The 23,088-nt window shown below is 50.6% G+C and overlaps 1 protein-coding gene across 2 annotated transcripts in view; it reads right to left on the reverse strand.

Annotated features, from left to right (window-relative positions):
- Nucleotides 1–23,088, reverse strand: part of IQGAP3 (IQ motif containing GTPase activating protein 3) — a 45,524-nt gene that overhangs the window by 18,102 nt on the left and 4,334 nt on the right. The window contains exons 3-23 of one of the 2 annotated variants that reach the window (XM_070367356.1): nt 21,059–21,215; nt 20,346–20,423; nt 19,003–19,079; nt 18,185–18,252; nt 17,981–18,094; nt 17,562–17,740; nt 17,031–17,109; nt 16,311–16,474; nt 15,488–15,575; nt 13,761–13,924; nt 12,161–12,318; nt 10,394–10,515; nt 10,128–10,291; nt 8,714–8,804; nt 7,431–7,598; nt 7,198–7,337; nt 6,919–7,089; nt 3,459–3,542; nt 3,223–3,294; nt 3,052–3,121; nt 48–256 (exon numbers count right to left, since the gene is read on the reverse strand). In XM_070367356.1, the coding sequence (XP_070223457.1) occupies nt 48–256; nt 3,052–3,121; nt 3,223–3,294; nt 3,459–3,542; nt 6,919–7,089; nt 7,198–7,337; nt 7,431–7,598; nt 8,714–8,804; nt 10,128–10,291; nt 10,394–10,515; nt 12,161–12,318; nt 13,761–13,924; nt 15,488–15,575; nt 16,311–16,474; nt 17,031–17,109; nt 17,562–17,740; nt 17,981–18,094; nt 18,185–18,252; nt 19,003–19,079; nt 20,346–20,423; nt 21,059–21,215 (2,617 nt within the window). Of the gene's footprint in view, nt 1–47; nt 257–3,051; nt 3,122–3,222; nt 3,295–3,458; nt 3,543–6,918; nt 7,090–7,197; nt 7,338–7,430; nt 7,599–8,713; nt 8,805–10,127; nt 10,292–10,393; nt 10,516–12,160; nt 12,319–13,760; nt 13,925–15,487; nt 15,576–16,310; nt 16,475–17,030; nt 17,119–17,561; nt 17,741–17,980; nt 18,095–18,184; nt 18,253–19,002; nt 19,080–20,345; nt 20,424–21,058; nt 21,216–23,088 lie in introns of both variants that reach the window. The other variant, XM_070367355.1, reaches the window with a different exon arrangement.

Raw genomic sequence — 23,088 nt, forward strand, 5'->3', positions numbered from 1 at the left:
ATCACCTCTCCAGAGGCCACTAGCTAGATTTCGGGTGGGCCCCTCACCTGCAGGGTAATTCGATTCTTCACCAGCAGGCCAATCTTAATATCCATGAGATTGAGGTCCTGTTCCAGCTGCTGATTGGACCGGATCTTCCTGACCACCTCCTCCTGGAGCTTCAGCAGCTCTGCCTCAGCCAAGAAGTCCTCCTGGCTTTGATTCAAGAGGTGGACAAATCTGCGTACCACACTGAGTGGGGGGTGGGGTGTGTGGACTGGCAGGAAGAGATGAGGTACCAGGATTAGACATGTCCTCACCAGACACCTCCTCGCCGCCCTCTTCCCCAGTAACCCCACCCTCAGTGTCCATGCTGCTTGAAGCCAGCAGGTACCCAACTCCAGTTCTTTTCTAATGGTTCTGCCTGCAGCTGGAGGGCAGTGGGCAGCCTCCCAGCCAGTCCTGTCTCTGAACTCCTTGTCTTATAACCAGGGATGACACAAAAGCTGCTTTCCTCTGCCTGTGTTCCCCCTAACCTGGGCCTATCTCAGTGTCATCCCGCCCTAAAGTCAGAGCCCTAGCAGCTTCTGATGATCCCCTAGGGCCCCCCCATTCTGATTCATTCCCACCTCGTGCCAGGTTGACTTACTCATCCTTCATCCCGAGTCTACTTCCACCTAACAGCCTCCACGCGGCCCTGCCTGACCCTCATACAACAATGGGTTTTATAATATAGGGAGATCAGAGCTAGATGGATTCTCCTTGAATCTCTTTTGGAATGAGCATTTGAGCAAAGAAGAGTCTCAGGGCTGAGCTACAGGGAATAACAAGAAATATCCTGAATATTTATTGGAAGGACTGATGCTGAAGCTGAAATTCCAATACTTTGGCCCCCTGATGAAAAGAACTGACTCATTGGAAAAGATCCTGATGCTGGGAAAGACTGAAGGCAGGAGGAGAAGAGGATGACAGAGGATGAGATAGTTGGATGGCGTCACCAACTCAATGGACATGAGTTTGGGTAAACTCTGGGAGTTGGTAATGGACTGGGAGGCCTGGCGTGCTGCAGTCCATGGGAGTCGCAAAGAATTGGACATGACTGAGCGGCTGAACTGAACTGACTGAACTGAAGACATACAATTTTCACTATGGAACAGAAACTGCTCTAAGTGCTTTACATACTTTATACACTGTAACTTACTGATGAGATCACTCAGGCACAGAGAGAGTAAGTAACTTGCCCTAGGCTACACAGCTAGTAAGAAATAAAAGGGTCAGTTATGGAAGATGAACAAAACTAGGCCTGGTCCTTAAAGGCTATTCAGTAAAGGAAGCAGACAATTAAACAACTCACTACAGTATGGTTTAGTGCTCTGAGAGGGGCAAGCATGGGGGCCTTTGGGGAAGTAAAAGTGTGCCACCAAAGGCCGTGTCTGGAGCATGGAGTGGAGGGTGCAGGTAGGGGGGGGACAGGGCGGGGGCTAGTGAGGCCAGAGCTGCAGGAGAGGCTGGGTCAGAGAGTTTCAGAAGCTGCACTTAGGAGGCTGGACTTTATCCCCAGGGCGGTGAGGCATCCTGACATGTTTTAAGAAGGAGAGTGATAAGATCACAAGGTTTAATAAACTAATTTGGCTACTGCACGGAGGACAGATCTTTGAGGAGTGAAGAGTCGTGGAACCAAAGTCAACTGATGGCATCTTGGATTCAACAAGATTCAGCACTTAACTCATTTGATCCTCACAACAACTCGACCTGATCCTTATCTCCATTTTATAAGTGAGAAGGTGGAGGCAATAAAGAAATTCAGTAACTTGCCTAGGGCCACATGGCTAGTAAGTGGCAGTTCCCTACGTGGAGTGGGACTAATGAAGTTGGGAGACACACCAGGAAAAAACAAATTCTTCCAGAAAAAACTATAAACTAAGGAAGAAAAAGAAGATAAAGGATGCCCCAGGGCACTGGTGTTAATGTAACAGCAAGAAAGAAAACAGAAATGGCCAAGCTGGGGAGAGGTAAGGAGGGAAAAGCAGCTAGTTGCCCAGAAGCAAATGGGCTGAGTTTCTGTGGTCAGAGAGGGGCAGGGGCACCCCTGCCACAGGACAGGGTGGGAAGAGGGACTGAAGAGGTGAAGGAGACGATTCCTGGACACTGTACTCAACCTTGAAGCCCAGAAGCGTGGTCTCGGGCCCAGGAAGGAAAGGGGCCCACCTCTTCAGGAAACCCAGGGCTGGAGGCCAACCTGGAGATGGACCACTAGTCCACTTCACCAAAAGGAGGCAGACTTCCAAGGCTGGGTTTCTGGGCTTTAACACAGGAATCAAGAGGGCTCTGAAGGACCTCTGTAAGCCTTTAGGGAGATGTTCAACTATTGGGAACCATGGGGCAGGAAGATGGAACCCCCGCAAGTTCCCCAGGACCACAGAAAGGACTCCAGGTCTGCCTTCCTGTGGGTTGGGCCACTAATGGGGTTAGAGTCATGGGTCAGGGAAGAGGGCAAAGAGGGGGAAGGCTGGAACTATAGGGAAAAGAGCCTTTCCTTCCCTTTTTCCTTCCCTTTCCCCTTCTCTCTCTCTCTCTTTTTTTTTTTTGCTTTTTTGACTTGTGTCATAGTAAGAGGAAGAAAATCAAAGCCTGGTACAGACAGTAGCTGGTTTGAGGGACTTTTCCTGTGATGAGGTTATCTGTTGCTGGGGTGGGGCGGGGGGCTTTTGTCACCAGCCCTGTCCCACATTCCTGCACTTGTACCTTCCCCTAACCTGCTGTGTGGCTCCAGGAGGGATACCTAGACCTGCCTGACTCTCAGGGGACTCCTATCATTCCCACCAAACTGGGGGATTGGCAAAGGCAGGAGCACACCTCCTCACTCCTCAGCCCACTTTGGGTCCTATGGTGCATGCTCAAGGTTGTAGGCGTTAGCTGTTGGTGAGAGAAAGGCTCAGGAAGGTCAGACCACTTCTCCAAGGCCCCTGTTTACGGGGTGGTATGGCTTTCTGCCTCGTTCGCTGTTGAAAGCCAGGAAGCTCACAAGGACAGTCACTTGCACAGACAGAGGAGGGAAACCAGGCACTTTACCTAACATCCTGTAGTCATCCCGGGCTTTTCTGGCTCGGAAAAATGCCTGGATCTTCACAATGGAGCTAACCTGTCATGAATGCAGATGGAAAAAGGACTGTTGGTGGCCCCTGCCCTGGTCTCATGGATAAAGGTGGGGTATGGGGACAAGGGAAGCAGAATGACACTCACATTCTTCTGGAAGTAGCCCAGACGCTTCCGGTATCGCCTCCGAGCTGCCCACATCCGGGCCCAAGCCTGGATCTGGGGGCAGAGACAGACTGACTCAGAGCTCCAGGCTCAGGGCCCACCCTTAGACCCAGGCCAATTCAGCCTTCTCCAGAGGTCATGGGAGGTGAGAAGACTACAAATGGCTTTCAGAGGGTCCTTTAAGAGAGCCAGAAACCCACCCAAATCATGGGAGCTACCTTGATTACGGCATTTGTGTTCGCTTTTAAATACTGCAACCGTTCCAGGTAAATCTTCCGCTGTCTGTAACCACGCCAATGAGCCTGCAGATCAGAAGCGGGAGAAAGATGATCCCAGCTGGTCCCGATGGCCCTGAAAAGCTTGTGGGAAAAGCTTCGTTCTGGACTCTCCAGAAAAGGGTGGTGGGGAGGCAGGAAAGGAGAGTGGAGAGGCAAATTTGGCTCTGTCCTCAAAGAACTGCCAACTTCATGGGGAAGACTAAACATCTGCATGTAGCCACTCAGGCCCTCTGCCACACTCCCTGGACCCAGCAAACACATACTCACGCACACAAACTCTGACGCATGCACTATGCAATCAAACATACATTTATAACCAACACCTCCTCACAGAAACAAGAGTTAAGACACAAGCTTAAAAGATATTAGTAAAGCATACACTTACCGACTTCACCACAGCATGTACCATATCCCCTACAACATACTCATCCACCCATAAAACCACTACCCATAGGACTTCGCTGGTAGTCCAGTAGTTAAGAATTTGCCTTGCAATGCAGGGAATGTGGGTTTGATTCCTGGTCAGGCAACTAACATCTCACATGCCATGGCGCAACTAAGCCTTCGTGCTACAACTGGAGAGTCTGTGATCCGCAATGAAAGACCTTGCGTGACACAGCGAAGATCCTGCGTGCTGCAATTAAGATCCAATGTAGCCAAACAGATACATATTAAAAAAAAAACTACCCACACACCATCACACAATCCAAAGTCTGGAGACGTGCATGGTGCAATGGCTGGAAAGTGTGTGCAGGCACAGAGCTGTGTGCCCACCATCTCTGCCAACGGCCCTCTGGGCAGCGGGTCATTCATGTTCTCATAACTCACACTTCTCTTTACAACTCTACCACTTAGCTCTGAACCTCAGCTCTGAGCAAATTTTCCCTCCAAGGTCCCTAGTAATTCAGCTGTCAGGCTGATGGCCTTTCCTCGCTGACTAGTCTGCTGCAAAGGTGTCTAAATGACCCTCTCCTTAATAATCACACCTGCTTTGGTCTCTAAGACACAAATCCCATGACTCCCTTCTGTTTTGGTGTCCTTCCTGTGGGCCTTTCCCCCTTCACCCCAAGCTTGTGTGAATTTTCCTAAAACACTACTTGGATCATGCTTCTCATAGCCCCAGTTTCCAGGACATCTCAACCATCTGATCCCACACTCCTGTCTGACTGTCTACTGGTTCCTACATCCTTAAGAAGTCTAGCCACCTCAGACATTTCACTTTCTTTCAAACATGCTTTATGATCTGCTGCCCCAAACCTTTGTCCATCTATGCCCTTACCCCAGCCCTATCTCTACCTACTGATACCTGTGTTTTAGGGCACATATTAAACTCCTCCTGGGCACTCAGACCCTGGAGGACACTCTGCCGCTGAAGATGTCATGGTTTAGTGTGTTAAGTGCATTGACTTTCAGGGACTTCCCTGGTGATCCCGTGGTTAAGACTCTGTGCTTCCAGTGCAGGGGGTATGTGTTCAATCTCTGGTCGAGGAACAAAGATCCCAGATGCCACATGGCACAGCCAAAACATTTTTTAAAAGAGCACCCCCTTTCAGCCAACTGCTCTTCCAGCCTTTCCTAAAGCCAACTCTCCTGGGCAGGCTTTCCACCTAAGACTCACACCGTCCTTCTGTTGGGAAAGATATAAAACAGGCAGCTTGGTCCCATGGTACCAGCTGTCTATTTTGGAGCCTAGAGGCCAGGGAGCCCCAAGTCTATGTCCCTTCTCAGCACTCCTTCCCCTCCCACTCCAGGTACTGCCTGACACACTGTTAGTTGTTATAGGAAAAGGCGGAGGGGTCTCCTCTCTGCTTTTACCACCCACCCATCCCCACATGGCTTCTCCTTCAAGAGAGAAGGCCTCTCAGTCTGGATTGGTGAGAATTTTGACCCTGACTGGAGTCCTGGCCAGGGTTAGAGCTCTCAGGAGACCCAAGCTGCTTCGTTTCTGACTCTCACTCTCCCTAGCTGGAGGGCAGGTGGCCTGGGGTTCCGGCCCCCTCTCCCTTCTCTGCCTCCCAGACCCAGGCCAGAGTCAGCACAGCTCTAGGATGGGTGGCGAACTCACTTTCTAACTCTGTCCCCTCTCCCACTGTTGGTGTGGCTTCTCTGCTCCTTAGCTGGTGTGAAATCCCAGGCTGTGTTCAGGAGGATTGATTGAGACACTAAATGCTGATGGCTAAGGTTCTGAGTTCTGGGATCAATGCCCCCAAATTTAACATCTCATAACGGCTTTCACCAATAGAGCATGTCCCCACACTAAGTGCTACATGTAATTTTCCTGCTTTACCCTCACAACCAGCATGAGGCAAGCACCATATGAATAAGGAAACCGAGGGCTGGCAAGGGCTCGGTAGGCGCCCACAAGTAACAGGACCAAAACGCAAACTGCAGCCTCAGGACCTAAAGCCTGCGCGCTCAGTGCCCACGTATTCCATATCACCATCGAGGGCATTTGCCCGGCTCTGTGCCTCCGGCTCCCTCAGGGTTCTCTGCTATTATCCGTGTGTCCCCACTATCACAACATCTAACACCCACTGTATTCCAGTTCCTGCAATGGAAGACACGTGAGCACGCATCTGTGTCTCACACACCATCTCTCACCCTTGCCCAGTGCCAAGTGGTATCCTTTGCAGATACTGGGCATTTGGAGGTGTTCATTAAATAAAGTCTCTTTACACTGCCCACCTTGCCATGAGACCCTCCAGAGCATGTCTGCCTGAGGAGGCCTCTGTTTGCTCAGCTCCCACCGTTCCTGGCTTGGAAAGCACCTCAGCCCAACGCCTCGTGCCTGAGTGACTTATGGGTCGGTCTCAGAGGCCACACTGAACCACCCAAAGGGTGGAAGAATAAAAATGGAAAGGGCTGGCTGGAGAGAAAGGTAGAAGTGCTTTCCCCAAGGGAGTCCATCCCTTTTCTGTTTAACAATCACCACTACCACCTCTTCACTACTCCTTTCTAGTCCTCCTGGTGTCTAAACCCTGATGTCATGCTAAATCTTATTCCGCTCTCTCTGTGGGGAAGCTAAAAAGCAGCTCTCATACCCTCTGGATGGTGATGATGAGGACAACAGTAACTAGCATTTGCCTGTGTTCTTGCCTATCTGCCAGGTACTGTTCAAATGTACTTTAGATATCACCTCATAACACCCTAGAAGAGGGGTTCTACAACTTTCAGATGACTAGTTTTCAGATGAGGAAACTGGGAGAGAGTAAGTAATTAGTTAACATGGTGGAGAGGGGATTCAAACCCAAGTAGTCTGGGCTCCAGCATCCATCCCTTACTACTACTGCACAGAGGCCAAAAGATCTCCCCAACTCCACTCAGCAAAGAAGCAGCAGGAGGAACCTCTGAAATTCAGGGAAGCCCAGCTGTGCCACCTCAGAAGGGCAGAGTCCGCTACCTGGATCTTGACAACTGCTGGAAGCCAGGTCCTCAGAAAGTGGGAATGTTTCGCAAACTTCTGCCGGACCAGGAAGCCGCGGAGGCGGGCCTGGAGCCGGATGATGAAGCCCACGTTGGCCTTCCAGAGCTGCTGGCGGTCATGGGCAGTGGTGACCTTGGTGACAGCTGACTGCAGAAGTGGAAGAAGAGAGGGCCTGTGGTGTCCTGGTGGGTGGGAGCCTCTCCCACAGGAAACCTCCCAACCACGAGCCCCCTCTCTCACAGGGGCTCCACCAACCTGGATCTCCTTCCAAGTTAGGTGGGAGGTGTTGAGGCGGCAGCCAGGGGGTGGCTCCCAGGTCCCCTGGAAGGTCTGCAGGTGAAAGTAGTAGGCAGTGCCATCCTTCATGGCATGTTGAACCCAGAGTGCTGTATCTCCTAAGCAGAAGCCAAATAGGCAAAGAAGGCTCAGAGGTGGTGAGAGGTAGCTGGGGCCGGCCAAGAAGGGGAGAGGTAAGGTGAGGCCACTACCTGGGCGCTGCTTCTTTGCCATGGCATCTTCCAGGAGCCGCTGGTAGCCATCGGCACAGTCGGGAACCACTCCTCGGAGGCCCACGGAAGGGTTCCTTAATACCCGTTCTGTCTGGGCTGCTTTGCCCTCCTTGATGGCTTGATTGATGGCAGCCACACCAAGAGCCACTAACAAGGGTATAGAGAGGAAGTGGTCAACTTTTCCTTGAGCCCGTTCCACAGGCTCTGTCCTGTCTATTGTGAAGGAATCCAGAGAAGGAGGACTCAAAATCACGCTGTGTGATGGAAGGGACAAGGACATCCCAGGATGGACAGATGAAAAGAAGCAGCATGCAGCTGTGCTTAAAGGGAAAGGTAGCAGTCAAGGAAGGCTTCCTGGAAGAAAGCAGTGTAGGGCTGGGCTGTTGTTTAGTCACTAGTCATGTCTGACTCTTTTGCAACCCCATGGACTGTAGCCTATCCAGCTCCTCTGTCTATGGAATTTCCAAGGTAAGAATACTAGAGTGGGTTGCCATTTCCTCCTCCAGGGGATTTTCCCAACCCAGGGATCAGACCTGTGTCCCCTGTATGGACAGGCGGATTCTTTACCACTGAGCCACGAGCGAACGCAGGGCTGGACTAGGGCTTGGTAAAAGGAAGGCTTGTACAGAAGTTCTGGGGCAAGACATGGTCAGAGACACCACAGGACAGTTTCATAGGAGGAGAATAAAGTCCAAGAAGTGGGGGGAACTGATGTAGCCCTTGCCTTCCAGTCACTAACAGACATACAGATGGATTCCAGACACTGAGAACTAACATCATCAGCATCCCACACAAGAAGGCCAGTGTCTGTGCTGACTCGGCCTTTACTTTTCCTCAAAGCCAACCCCTCTTTGCCAACTTCAAGACTAAACATTCTCTAACCAGAGCTAACTGTTGAAACCCAAACTCAAGCTATCAGTAGAAAATGGGATGAGTTTTTGGCCCCCACCTGTTTCACATGCTCACACTGCAGGAGGAAAGCGCACACAGGAAGGCATAGAAGGAGGCAGTGGGTGGACCAGGGGCTCTCGACTCCAGAGGATTTCCTGCCCAGCTGACTGCTAGGAAATCCATCCTATGGTCAAAGCAGCAGCCCTCCTGTTCTCTTTCTGGCCTGCCTCCCCAAATCAGTTGAAATGGAGAAGGAGGTGACTGGGGAGGCTACCTGACTGTCTAGGCTCCCACTGAGCCCACATCTCCTCACCTCCCCCAAACCCTCTCCCCTCCAGTACTGCCCCCCACCTCCACCCCGGCCCGTTTACTTCTCTGAGCTGCATCTGTATCCTGGTTGGCTCTAACCACTTCCTGGCGGATCTCTTCCAGCCACAGCACAGCTTCAGGATCCCCTGTCACCTGATAAATTGAGAACAATGGGATATGATGAGAGTTCAGGCTGGTCTCCCCAGGTTCCCAAGCCCAGGTGCCCAGGGGAGCCAAACTGCAGGCTGACTTGGGGAGCCACAGGGATAAGCAGTCTCTGTGCCCCTCTGCCAACCCTGCATGGGCACAGCCATGTGGCTCCCTTGGATTGCTGCCAGGCTCACAGGGTTCTTCCCCACCCTGCTTTCAGGCCATGTGTCAACTCGGCTGGGCCGTAGCACCCCAGAACCCTCTGAAACCTTCAGCATCCACCACGCTCTCAATAGTTCCCTTTCCTGCCCTTGTGCCTCAGCCATGTCCAGGGAGAGCCCACGTCGGAGGGTGACGGGCTCTCCCCACTCCTCCTCCCTGTTCCCTTATGCCTCAACGCACAGCTTCTCAGGCCAGTGCTGACCCTGACCTCCACCTTCCCCTTCCTCCCCAGGCTTCTCTGCCCACAGGTCAAGGTAGCCTGTGCGCACCTCGCTGTCAGGCTTGTTCCCTCCCTAGATTTACCCAACCCCAACCCCAGAATCCGCTCCCTCCCCACTCTCCTCATTCATAGAGGAACTTTCTGAACTAACATTTTATTGAGCCCTGGTGTTCCAGGCAGTGTTCTAAAGCACTTATGAACTAACATTTGTAAAGCACATAAGACAATATTTGGCACAGGGTGAGAACTCGATCAACATTAGCTGGTGTCCCTGCCTTATTATTTCACTTAAACCTTGTATCTCTGAGGTAAGTTTATGATTATAACAAGCTTGTAGGTGAGGAAACTGAGGCCCAGAGATGGTGAGTAACATGTGCAGGGTCAGATGCCAGGATCCAAACTCAGCTAGTGTGGCTCAGGACTAGTAGCCCTCAGCCACTCTCTATGCTGCCACCGACTCGGGCATTACAGGCTCAAAACCCTGCCACATCCGTCAGCTCACTTGGTTTCTACCCGCATTCCAGTGGGGAGATAGGACCAGGGCATGTAGTGTTTTACATAGTGTATAAGGAGAGCTCAGGGACGTTAGGGATTTGCTGTAAGTCACATGGCCACTGAGCGTCAGAGCAGGGAATGCAGCCTGGGTTCTCAGCCCCCCAGACCTGTGCTCTTCCCACACACAAGGTGCCCACAGGCCACTCTGTGCTGTCAACTGGACCTCTGCCCTTCTTCCCCAAGGCCAGATCAGAAGCCCCCTGCCTCCCATCCCCAGAAGGGACCATGTCCATCAGACTGGCTTTCCCAGGGTGCATACTGGGCACAGCTCTACGCACAGGCGATATTCTTCCTGTGCTTGTGACCAACCCAGCCAGCCCAAACCTCACCTGGGCCTTTCGCCTTTTGGCCGCCATGAGGAGGAGATGGTACCGAGGGGCAACGGGAAGGCTGATATCATCCAGGCTGGCAGCAGGAAGCAGAAGGGAGGAGAGGGTCTTCTCAGGGTTGTCCTGGTCCAGAGCCTCATTGATGAGGCTGACCGCAAGGACCTCTGGGAAAGGGAGATGGAGGTGGGCGGAGGGCACAGGCTTATGGCTAAAGGACGGGGCTGTCCGAGTTGGGCCGTCATCCCCCTGTCCTGGACTCCACTCACGATCAGTCTCTTCCTGGACCTGGGCGTTGACCTGGCTCACTGCAGCCTGTAGGTCATTCCAGCTCAGGAAGGCCCCATCCACTCCACGTATCTGTCGCAGCTTCACCAGAGCATCAAAGTACCTGGCAGCCAGGTGAGTGAGGATGAGGGGGGAGCGTGTGCATCACCAGCCAGAGGTCAGGGGAAACTTCTGGACTTTCCACGCTTGACCTCCAGGACATCACATCAACCTCACAGGCTGTCCTTTCTGAGTCTCCTCTGCCAGTTCCTCCTTCACCTCTAAGCAGAGCACCCCAAGACTCAGTCTTCAAGCCTTTCTCTCTCCATGCTCACATTCTAAGTGATCTCACCTAACCTCATGGCTTGACGCACCATGTGCTAATGACTCCCCAAAGTACACCTGCAACCCATTCATGAATGCCAGCTGCCTGCTCAGCATCTCCACATGAATGTCTGACACTCACCTCATGTTGAACTCACATCTTAACTCCTGATTCCCCCACTTGCTCTGCATCTTCCACAGTCTTCTCCATCTTGGTAAATATCCACTCCAACTTCCCAGGCCAAAAATCTTGAGGTCACACCTGACTCTCTCTCATACTCCATATCCACCACATAACCAAATCCTGTCAGTTCAGCTTTCAGAATATATCCAAAATATGGCTCCTTTTCACCACCTCCACTACCGTGGCCCTAGGCCAAGCCTCCATCAACTTGTGCCTGCATTACTCTGACATTTAACAGGTCTCCTTACTTTTCCCTTTTAACCTATAGTCGAGATTCTTGGCACAGCAGCCAGAGCGATCCTGTTAAAAGTAGATTGCATCACCTCCCTCATCACTCAGATCCCTCCCATGGCTTCCTCCTCACCTGGAGTAAAAGCCAGAGGCCTACATGGTCAGGTATCTGAGATTTCACCTCCCATTATTCTCCTCCCCTCCTTCCACCCCACCTCATGGTCTCCCAGTGTTCTGTGAACACACCAAGGACACTTCTTTTTCAGAGTCTGTGCTACAGCTAGCTCATGGCAATCACGTATGCCATTTAGGTCTCCCTCAAAATGACACTCTTACCAAAGAGGCCGTCTATAACCATGCCAAGTAGCAGACACAAACCACGCTTACCAGGCCCACATCCTTTATCCTCTCTGCCCTGTTTTATTTATCACCCTGTATGCTGTGCTTAGTCGCTTAGTTGTCTGACTTTTTGCGACCTCATGAACTGCAGCCCACCAGGCTCCTCTGTCCATGGGATTCTCCAGGCAAAAATACTGGAGCGGGTTGCTATGCCCTCCTCCAGGGGATCTTCCCAACCCAGGGATCAAACCCAGGTCTCCCCAATTACAGGAGGATTCTTTACCGACTGAGCCACCAGGGAAGCCCATTTATCACCATAGCTCTCCTTATCATTTAACGTATTTGTTTTTTGCCTCTCTTCCTCTGCTAGCACAAAGTCAGATGACAGCAGAATCTGTGTTTTGTTCGCTATTGTCCCCAGCACCTAGATTAGTATCTGGCACGTGAGTGGGTACTCAAACATTAGCAATGAAAGATTAAATAAATGGAGGAAAGGGGAATGACTGTGAACCCAACCATTCCCAGAAGAAACACAGGTCAGGGAACTGCAAAAAGACCCAGAGACCGGGCCTGGGCCCAGAAACAGGACATCATGCAGAAGGCTAGCCTCCGAGCACAAGAACTTGGGGTCTTGGCTACACTCTCTCCATCACCCATCCCCTCCCTCAGCATGCTGCTACACCTTTCTTACCGCTGAGCGTTCTCCCTGTCCACCTCAGCCAGGCCCGTGGCGGGGTTCACCAGACTGCTCCAGAAGCCACTAGCATCCTTGGCTTCCAGAGCCCAGTTGATCAGGACCACGGCTGAGAGCATCTCCACAGCCACAAAGAGCTCCTCCTGGGCCAGCTCCTGCAACACAGGGAGGGCTGAGTCTCCACGGGCTGGTGAAGGGCTGGGGGCCCAGCTGCCCTCCTGCCCCCAAGCCTCTCCCACATCCCAGAGTCTACATCTCAAAACCCCTACGGCCTAATCCACTCACTAATAATTAAACTTAATAATGCTTACTACGTATTCAATGTATAAGTACTTAGCGCACACTATCACTTAAGTTTTCTAACAAGCCAAAGAAGTAAGTACCATTGATATCCCCATTTCACAGATGAGACCATAGTTAAGTAACATAAGTTAAACCTAACTGCCAGACACCAGAGCCCACACTCAACCAGTGAGTTCTACTGGTCCCTACCACACACTAAGAACTGCACTCAGCCCTGGGCACACAGAGAGGAAGAGAAAGTAGGCCCCTCTGTGCTATACCACACACCAAAGGGCCCCTTTCCTGCCCAGTCTTCACCCTGTGCTTGGCCCTGTCTGGAGCACCCTTCCTGTCTTCTACAAACAGAATGCTGCAAATAATTAATAATAATAATGGCTAAAACTTTCAGGCCAGGCTCATTTCTAAGCACAGATGTTAACTCATTTAATCCTTACAACAATCCTATGAGATAAACATATTATTGTTCTGATTTTATACATGAATCGAGGGGCAGAGGAGGTAAATAGTTGGCTCAAGGTCACATAGCTGGGAAGTAGCAGAGCTGAAATTTAACTCAGGCGGTCTGGCTCTAAAGTCCACATTAGTGGCTATATCTTACTTCTTAGGACTTATTTTTTGCTTCCTTGTCATAGACTTCCTCACATTCACTGAGACCAGCCCCTTCCCAGGTGCTGTGCCTGGACTTGAGGCTCTGTAAATGCCTGCTGTGGGGAGGATTCTCTGTTGAGTCTCCTCTCTTCCAAGACTTCCCAGATTTACCCCAAGCTCTGCCCCCTCCATTCTCCTACTGTGAAACTGTCTTCATTCGCATCATCTACACCTCCCTCCCTGTCTCTGCTTGGACCCTCGGATGTGTTCTAACTTCTCCAGCAGGCTGGGAAGGCCCTATCACTTCACCATCAGAGAAGCTGTATGGACGAGGGGAGGCGGGATAGCAGAGTGGTAAAAAGCATAGGCTTCAAGTATACTCGGCTTTGCATGCACTCCCAGCACTGCCAGCTATAGCCATTTGGGGCAAATTACTTAACCTCAGCATCTGTTTCTTCATCTCTAAAATGGAAATACTACTTATCCTATAGGGTTCTTTTAGCATTAAATGAGTGTTTAAAGCAGCGTTTGCTCAAAGGTATTTGCTATTATAATATACCCAGGATGGCAAGGATGGCAGCCCCCCTCCCACCCCTAGTCACTTGTCAGCATTTAACAGTGCTCTCATGGGTGCTCTGGACTGACTGCTCTGATCCCTCCAGCTGCTTGGGAACCCGAGAGCTGGACCCTCACTTCTAGGGCTTACCCCCTGCTGCTGCTGCTGGAGCACTGCCAGCTCCTGCTGGTACACAGCCGAGGCAAAGGGGTACACTGGAGGCAGCTGGGCTTCTGGGCACATCAGCTCCTTCACAGTGTCAGCTGCCACTCCCCTCCGGATAGCTTTGTTGATCCTCTGCACAGCCCGGAGCACTGCAGGGGAGGAGAGAGAGGCTGTGGAGGCTGGGCATCCAGTGCCATTTCCATTCTCCTAGCTAAATAGATTCTGCTGGCAATCTCTGAGTGGAAATGGTTTTGAACCTCTGCTAGGTTCCAAATGTATTTCTAAATGTTCAGGAGGAAAAGGGGCTGGGTCGCTTTAAGAAGAGGTTCTGGAAGAAGCAATTTGTCAGGCCTAGAAGTGGAGTAGCTTAGCAGGTAACAAGGAGTGGCTGTCATAGCCGAGGTGAGTTCCTAAGGTGGTGAGCGCAAGACTGACAGGAGGTTATGGGGCGCAGCTAAGATGAGGTTGGTCAACCTCCAGAGACCAAATCTTGATGACAGGGCACAGGAATAGGGAACCTGCTTCAAGGCGGAGCCATTTGGGCTGCAAAGGGGCCATGGTACATCAATGTAGTTTTAGTTTTCAAATGCTGGGGCTTATAAAATGCCAGGCAGATATGGGCATTGCCATCAAGGAGCACAAAATCTACTGGAAAAAAATAAGGATACAGAATTACTACATGGCATTGCTGTCACGGCTATGAAAGGTATTTCCTTTCCCCACTAGTACCCTGGCAGTGCAGGGGAGGGGAGACTTCAGGGGAGAGAGGAGGACGATTTCACAGAGGAGGAAGCTGTGAGGCAGCTCTGTGGGACATTTTTATCTGGTTCCCACCGGTGACAATGTGGGGGAACTGTAATCTAGAGGACAGAGCCTGGCAGTGGGCAAGGCTGCGGCCATCAAGCAAGAACAAGTTGTCTGACCCGGCTAGGCTGGTGGGATGTGAAGAGAAGGGTCGGAGAGATATTCGGAAGGTCTCACATACCAGGAGGAGGAGGAAAAGGGACTCAAGTCTTGAAGAAATACGGAAGAACCCGTGAAGGTCTGAAGGTGCGCAACAAAGATCAGATCAGATTTGTCAGATTACTCTGGCACGAGGAAAGAACTGAGTGATAAGCAGACCATTAGCCAAGAGTGACCTGGGGGCTCCGCAGAGCCTGCCAGACAAAGGTGAAAGGTGACCGAGCAAGTCCAGACAGAGGCAAGCATTCGCGCCAGGTATGGTGACCACAGGCCTCTGCAGGACGCTTGGGGCTCTGTTTTCCTTCATGCTTGCTCTCCAGGTTGATCCCCTGGGAGGGAGACAATCACTAACTCACATTCTTTTACTGAAGAATTCTATCTGTATAGCATAATTTTAAGGGAAACTTAGCTGCATCACGAGTTTCTCTCTCATCTGGGCCATCACTATATTTTGGAAGCCAAAGGAACCCAAGCAGGTTGAAACGGTCAAAATACAGGGCAAGTGCTTACAAGGAAACTGCCTGCCCCAGGAGTTCAGCCTGGTGCAGAACTGACTGTCATTATCTCCAAGGCCTTAATGAATTTAACTGTAGCATCCCTCTAGGGAGCCAAGAATAGGGCATACTAGGTGGCAGCTGGGAAATGGAGCAGCAGTCTGCACTGCTCTGTACAGAAGCCAGCCAAGGAATTACACTCTTCCAAGAACCAGGGATACAGCCAGACCAGGTCTCAGCCTGGAGGTGACTTACTGGCTTGTTCCTGATCACCCTTTATGTTGGCCGCAGCCACACCAGCTTGGACCTCCTCCTTTTCCAGAAGCTCCATCAGGCCCAGCTCCTGGAAGAGGGAAGAGATGCAGTAGAAGAGAGTCCTCCTGGGGCCGTGAATGTGCTTCAGGAGCAGCCAGCAAGCGCCCCAGGTCCACCCAGTCGCCTACCCTCAAGCCCACCTCCCCCCTCTTTTGGCAGACTAGCCTGGCCCGCCCAGCCCTAGGAACTCATCTCTAACCTCTGGCTTTTTCTTACCCAGCAAACATCGGAAGTAACAACACAGGCAACACAAATATAGTGTCTGGGAGAAAGTCAACAGCATTGAAAATAAGATTGCTAACTTGAAGCCTCAACTCAGCAATGGCGGAGCATATCACTGCCTATCAGGATGCTCCCCGGGGCCCCCTGGTCAGCATGAGAGGTGCTCAGAGGGCAGAAGCTGACCAATCTGGTCCATTAGACTCTGGGGTAATTTAACCATTTAAATAGGCTTCCCTGGTGGCTCAGATGGTAAAAAATCTGCCTGCAATGCAGGAGATCTGGGTTCGATTCATAGGTGGGAAAAGATACCCTGGAGAAGGGAATGGCTACCCACTCCAGTACTCTTGACTGGGAAATGTCATGAATAGAGGAGCCTGGCTACAGTCCATGGGGTCGCAAACAATTGGACACAACTGAGCGACTAACACACACACACAGCATGTAGTCAGCATGTACTAGATACAAAGAATTGACGGTGGTGAGGCTCTCCACCATCCCATAGTCAGATAGAGAAGGTAGCAAGTCATAGACAGAGCCTGACCTGCGCTTTCTGCTCTCTGTCTGAGCTCAGCTGTTCCAGGTACCAGTCCGCAAAGTCTCTCTTCACTCCTTGCAGGGTCAGGACAGGGTCTTGAAGAGCGTCAAGCAAGGCCTCGGGGCTCTGTCTTTCCAGGGCATCATCAACAACTTCTAGGGCCCCATGGACTGAAAAGACCAAGACTCCATAATGGAAAGCCAACCCCTCGTCATTCCCAGCTCAGCCCGCTTCTTTTCTGCCCAGGGTTACCTCCACCCCTGCCCCCTGGGCTCCTAGGACCCAGCCTAAATTCTTTAGCTTGATCCTCATGGTCTTCCCAGCTCATCACTCCAGAACCTGAGGATACCCTTACCCAAACAGGCAGGTACAGACTCCATCCTGGGCCTTCAAGCAGCCTCTCCTGCCCTGATCCCCCATCTCCATTCATCCATCCTCCAAACTCTCTTCTTGAAGGACCCCACACCAACTGCCCCCAGCGCCAAGGGCTGAATGGCCTTCCCCTTTGTCTCTGTCCTCTCCATGGCTCTCCATTCAAACAGAAGCCCCCTTGACAGAGACTGCTTCTCCAGACACTGACAGATGTAAAGAACACATATAGCCTTGACTTTGAAATAAAGGTTGACCCAAGTGAGGTCATGGGCCTTCTGGCCTGAGAGAAGCTAACCTCAAAACTCCCTGGGTGGGGGCTAATCCCTCAAACCTGTCCTGGCCTGTCCCTCTTACCATTGACATGGTTGATGTTGCCTTGGATTTCTGCTTGAGTTAGGTAGCAGTCATAGATGTCCTGGCTTTCTCCATCATTCTGCAAAAACTACATTGAGAGGGGAACCTGGGAAAACCAGTTCAATCTTTCTTACTCCTCCCTCCCTGTATAACTATTTGGACCTCTGGGGGTCTTCTCAAAGCCAAAGATCAGTCTGGTTAGAAGGAATCTGGGGAAATTGTATGACCTAACCCCCTCCCCCGCCAGCCAGTACTAACACAGTTAAGCTGAACTAACCTTGGGAATCTCCAGTCCAGTCTCATCCAGTTCTACATTCCAATCTCTTAGCCCTGCCCCAGAACCTTTTCCCCCATTGTCTCTTCTGAATTCTTATCATTCTCCTCAGTTCCTCTCCTATTTCTCTATAGTAACTGACAAGTTAGTTTCTCCAGGCAACTTTACTCAGAGACAGGACAGACAGGAGTCCTGGTTTCACTAGAGACTTTCCAGGCCACCCAGCTTTTTGGCCCTTGCCAGCCAAGTCTCCTTACGCGGTTCCTGGAGTTGGCAGCCTTTTCCATCTTGGCCTGAGCCAGAAGCTCCTGGTAGATGGCTGCCAGAGGCTCTCGAAGATTCTCCAGCAGAGCATTGGGATTCTGCAAGGCCGCCAGGGTGTCTCTGACCACCCCTCGCTCCACTGCCTCATTGATGGCAAGAACAGCCGCATGGACTAGGAGGGGACATGAAAACAAGGTCAGGAGGCCAGAGCAAACCCCAGTCCAGCTACAGCATAATCAGCTGCAGACCACTCTGACATTACCCTTTTTTCTATCCACGAGGCCAGGCAAGTCAGGTAGCCATCATATGGCCCTGCCTATGATGAGAGGTAACCAAAGTTTATGTGGGGGCATAAGGCTCAGAGTCCTCCCATACCCACTGAGTGACACCAACAGGTGAGCCTGATCTCTACCTGCAGCCTCATCCACTGAGAGTTCATTGGCCAGGATGCCCCCGATCTTGCTGAAGGCAGGCAGCTGGAGGTCATACTTAGCCAGTTCAGAGGCCATGTTGCTGAGTTCCTCAGCTGCAATGATAGGACAGGTGCCCTTCATCAGGCCCCGAACCCCCAAGACCCCACCCAGACTGTGGAGGTTAGGGGAGGAGATGGGCTTACCTGTGAATTTCACCTTCCCATATAGATCATGTATCTGAGGAGCCAATCCCAGCCGGAAGAGGAAGAGACTGGGAAAGAATGGAAGGCATTGGGGTCTATTCATTTTGACAGGCTGCCTAGAATAGGTTTGCAGGAGATACTACGGGAATTTAGAGATGAAGACCATTCAGCACCTGCCCACAACTCATCCCCCATTTACAGGGAGATAGGCAATGTAAGTCGGCCCAAGGCAATGCTGGAGCAGATAAGTAAGATGCTATAGGAGGTCTGTGGGGATTGGGAAGGCTTTACAGAGAAGGACACATTGCAGCAGCAGGTCATTGGATGGAGATGTAGGATGCAAAGGGCATAGCAAGCAGAGACCCACTGAGCTAAGGCATGGCCACGTGAAAGGATGCGGGAAATGAAGCCAGGAGGAGATGACGTGGTGGACACAGAAACAGGTCAATCACTTTCTGTGACTTAGCCAACTGGTTGCTGATGGCTGGCTGTAAGCAGGACTAAACAGCCGTCTCTCTTCACACTGACTGTGACAGCATGTGACCCTCCTGATACATCCTAATCGGACTTCTCTGCACCCTAGTCACAAGCTGAAGACTCTTCGCTGCCTGCCCTTTCCCTTCACCCACAGAGGTCACACGTAAAGGTGCCCTCCAGCACACACACAAATCTAAACCAAACTAGGTAGATGGAAAACGTCAGTCCGAGGAGTGCTCCCCGTGGTCCACCCTCCGTCCTTCCTGTGTCGGTGTCTGTTGCTGTTGGCTCTTGGTTGCATCCACCCATGGAACCCAGATGACAAAGTCATGGTCTCTCACCTGAGTGCATGGATGCAGTAGACCACCCGTGGCATGTTCTTCTTGTCATAAATGTCCGTGGTCTCTGGGAAGAAGGTCTGGAGGGGAAACCACCCAATTACTGCCACTGGAGACTTCTAAGCAGCACCAGATATGGAAAGAGGGGCTGAGGAATGGGTCTTCCTATCTGACCTGGGATGCGTGTTCCTTTGTTGCCTGGGGCTTCTGGGTCAATTTCCCCAACTCTTTACAGCCAGCACTCATCCACATACTCAGTGTAAAAGAAAGGCACTGGGACACACTCCAGCTGAGGCCCAGCCACAGACACACAGCCAAACCAAACATTAACCCAACATCAGACGAGACTATCAAGTCTACAGGATGCAGGCCACACGCTCCAGGAGAAATAGGTGCCTCCAGTCATCCTACAGACACAGCCAGCCTCTATCCCTCGCCTTGGACTCTCACCAGAGGCGGCATGCTGGGAGCTGGCCATGACCCCAAAAAGGGCCCAGTGAGACACACACTGCCAAGGACCACACAGGATCAGGATGTGCCATCACTGTGTCCAAGCCAGAGGTCTCTAACCAGTGGGGACCCCTCTAAGAGCTAAGTCACCCCTGGCATGATTTCCCATGCCACCTGATGACAGTAATGAGCTTTAACCTCAATACATCTCGGTTACCTTAGATACATAAGAAAGGACCAAATCTCGGGACTTAAAAGCATTCTAGCCTCATCAAGGACACATGTTTCTATTGTTTCTGCCTCTCACTAAAGCTTCTTTCTTAACTGCCACTTCCTTGTCTTATAGTTCTCTCCTATAGTGCAGAAAAACACAGCATAGTCTTACCATGCCTTAATATGTATAGTCTTTACAATCTGCAAAAAGAGATCAAACAGACCATGTGATCTTCCTAACAACCTTGTATGGTAGATAGTGAGGGATCACTATCCCCATTTTACAGGGGAGAGACAGACCGGGAGTCAAAGAGCCGGAGGACACACGGCATGTGTCCAGCTGGGGTCCTGGCCCAGGCTTCCAAGCCTGTCACCTAGGAGTGTGGTGCGTCCTCACTTCACACTATGAAATTCTGGTGGAAAGACAGCCCGTCAACACAAGGCCCACCTCCTGCATTATACAGGGGCCTCACTGACTAATGGGAACAATGCATCCTGGGCCAGGGAGCCTCCACCTCCCTTCACTTGACATACCCACAGGGAAACAGAGGCAGAGACCAAGTAACAAGGTTCAAAGACACATGGAGATGAACACTGAAGGGTCCCAGGGAGATAAAGCATGTGTATGGTGGGGGTACTGGTAAAGAGCAAAGATGAACCCCAATCTTAAGGCCCAGTGTTACCGAAGGCAGACCGATGTGGGCTATTGCAGACAGCCAAAAGTTGATGTTGTCTGTGTGACGGAAATGCAAGCCAGTTGCCTGAAAGGGAAGGAAAGAGAAGAGAATCTATTTCCACAGTTCTTGGGGTTTGCTATGGGTAGAGTCCAGACCGGAATTTGAAGATTCAAGGGGTGAGGGCAGAGGACCCTGCCCTATGGATTTCCCATGCCCCCAGGATGGAGACACACAGACAGACAGAAACCACCAGGTATGGATGCCCCAGCGGGGCATTTGGGAAGGATGGCACAGGGATGGGATTAGCAAGCTAGTATGGCTTCCAAGAAAAGGGGAGTCCAGAGCTGGGATGGGAAGGAGAGGCAGGCTGGGCTGGCTAGAACACAGGGAAGGGGAAGCGTGCCCTGGAAGTACCTTCAAGGAAGTAGAGCCCACAGCCTCTGCGTGTAGACTGTAGGTAGAAAAGCCTGCTTGGAGGTTCTCATATTAGGGCCTCTCAAAACCCACCTAGCAAATGCCTGTTAAGGGTGATACACATTGCCTGGCTGGCAGATACCCATTGAAACCTGTTGTTCTAGTGCAAAGATTAATAGCATCCTTTTCATCCTCAACAGTAACCAGGTCTGGACAATAAATTGTATGGTCATCCCACTCTAACAGCTTTGAGAAGAGGGAGTTTGAGAGGAAGAATGTAGAGGGTAGAGACCTCTGCTCCCCACCTGGTACCGCAGCTGCTCCGCATCATAGATCTTCTTCAAGGGAACCACAGAGGGTGCGAAACAGTGGCCCAGCTTGGCCAGCAGCACTCCGTTCCGGAGGCTCTCCTCCAGCTCCACCGGGGAAGGCAGCTCCTCCTTCAGGCAGGCCTCCATCCAGCTGAGAGCATGAGAGTAGTTGTGACCCGCTCGGGCAGGCCACAGCACTACATCCAATCCCAGGACCTTCCTCCCTCCCTCGCTCCCTTTAAGCAGCCTCTCGCTCTCTCCTGACTCCTGCTCCTGCCCTGCCCCCAACACCCACCTCTGCCCACTGCCTGGCTGTTTCCACAGTCTTCCAAGCTGCCTCAAACACCTGGATTGGCCAGTCCTCAGCCCCCATCTGCCCCATATATCTTCCATGACAGATACTGAAGCTGCCCATCTTCAGTGAGGCTTAAACAGTCTCTTACCTGTTACATGATATAACCTCTCACTCAGTCTGGTTATGCATTTGAGTGCTGAACCAAACCCGCTCACTTCTCTTATTCTGCATGTTCTCAGAACCCAGGCACACAAAGGTCATGTCTACACAGCTCAAAACCCAGTTTGATGGTTTTGATGACGAAGAGGAGAGTAGGATTGAAGCAAGGGGAGCAGCACAAACAGACAAAAAGGAATCAGGAGACCTGCTTTCCACACCCTCTCCCAAATTCACGTCTCTGAGCCTCCAGTTGCATAATCTGCAAAATGAAGATACCACCTGTACTTCCCACTTCAGCGGGCAGCTGCCATGATTAAATGAGATAATGAATGTGAAAACACCTTGAATGTAAATATTAAGTATTATTATGGTTGATGAGTATATAAGGGAGAGAATACGGGCTCCCATCTGAGAGGCCCAATATGTGGGCTCCTCCTCCACATTTTGGGATCTATAGGAAAGTATCTGTTTTCAAAGAAAGAGCAAGTCACATTTCATTTTATGCTTTCTCTACCACAGACACCTGATTTCCTATCTACCCCATCCTACCTACTTTTTGGGAGAACATTAAAATTACACTACTGATTGAAAGGAAAAAATTAAGCATTTATCCTTCCTTTAGAGCCAACATCCATTCATAGGAAATATGGGGTAGAGTGGAACAAGTTGAGTGAGACAGGAAATGAATAGAAAAAGCCAGAATGTAGGATGTTCTAAAGGACAAATGACTTGGTTTCTTCAACAAGTCAGTGACATAAAGAACTGAAAAGGGGAGGTGAGCTGTTTTAGATGAAAGAAGACTTAATAGGACATAATAACCAAATGTAATATATGAATTCTTTCAGATCCTTAACTGGATAAGTCAAGTGTAAAAATATGTGATTTTTTAGGCAATCAAGAAAATTTGAAAATGGCCTGAGTGTTGATCAAGGATTAATGGATAACTTAGGTAGATATTATAATGGCATTGTGGTTATGAAGGCAAATGTCCATATACAGAGATATATATTAAAGTATATAAGGGGGATAAAAGGATGTGATGTTGTATTTGTTCACAGATGGCACACTCGTCTTTGCAGAAAATCTGAAAGCATGACACCAAAAAACTCCTGGAGATAATAAGTGATTATAGCAAGGTTGTAGGAGACCAGGTTAATATATAACATTCCACTGCTTTCCTATATACCAGCAGTGAGCAAGTGGAATTTGAAATTAAAAACACAATACTGTTTATATCAGCACCCCCCTCCAAATGAAATTAGGTATAAATCTACATAAGGAAATCTACAAAACTGATGATGAAATCAAAGAACTAAATAAATGGAGAAACATTCCATATTCATGGATAGGAAGATTCAATATTGTCAAGACGTTAGTTCCTCCCAACTTGAGCTATAAGTCAATTCAATCCTAATAAAAATCTCAGCAAGTTATTTTGTGGCTGTCCATACAACATTTCTAAAGTTCACAAAAGGTGCGCCCAGCTAGCTTAGTTGGTAGAGCATGAGACTCTTAAAGTTTACATGGAGAGACAAAACACCCACACTAGCCAACATGATATTGAAGAACA

The sequence above is a fragment of the Bos mutus genome, chromosome 3 (genome assembly GCF_027580195.1).
Source record: "Bos mutus isolate GX-2022 chromosome 3, NWIPB_WYAK_1.1, whole genome shotgun sequence".
Taxonomy (NCBI): Eukaryota; Metazoa; Chordata; class Mammalia; order Artiodactyla; family Bovidae; genus Bos; species Bos mutus.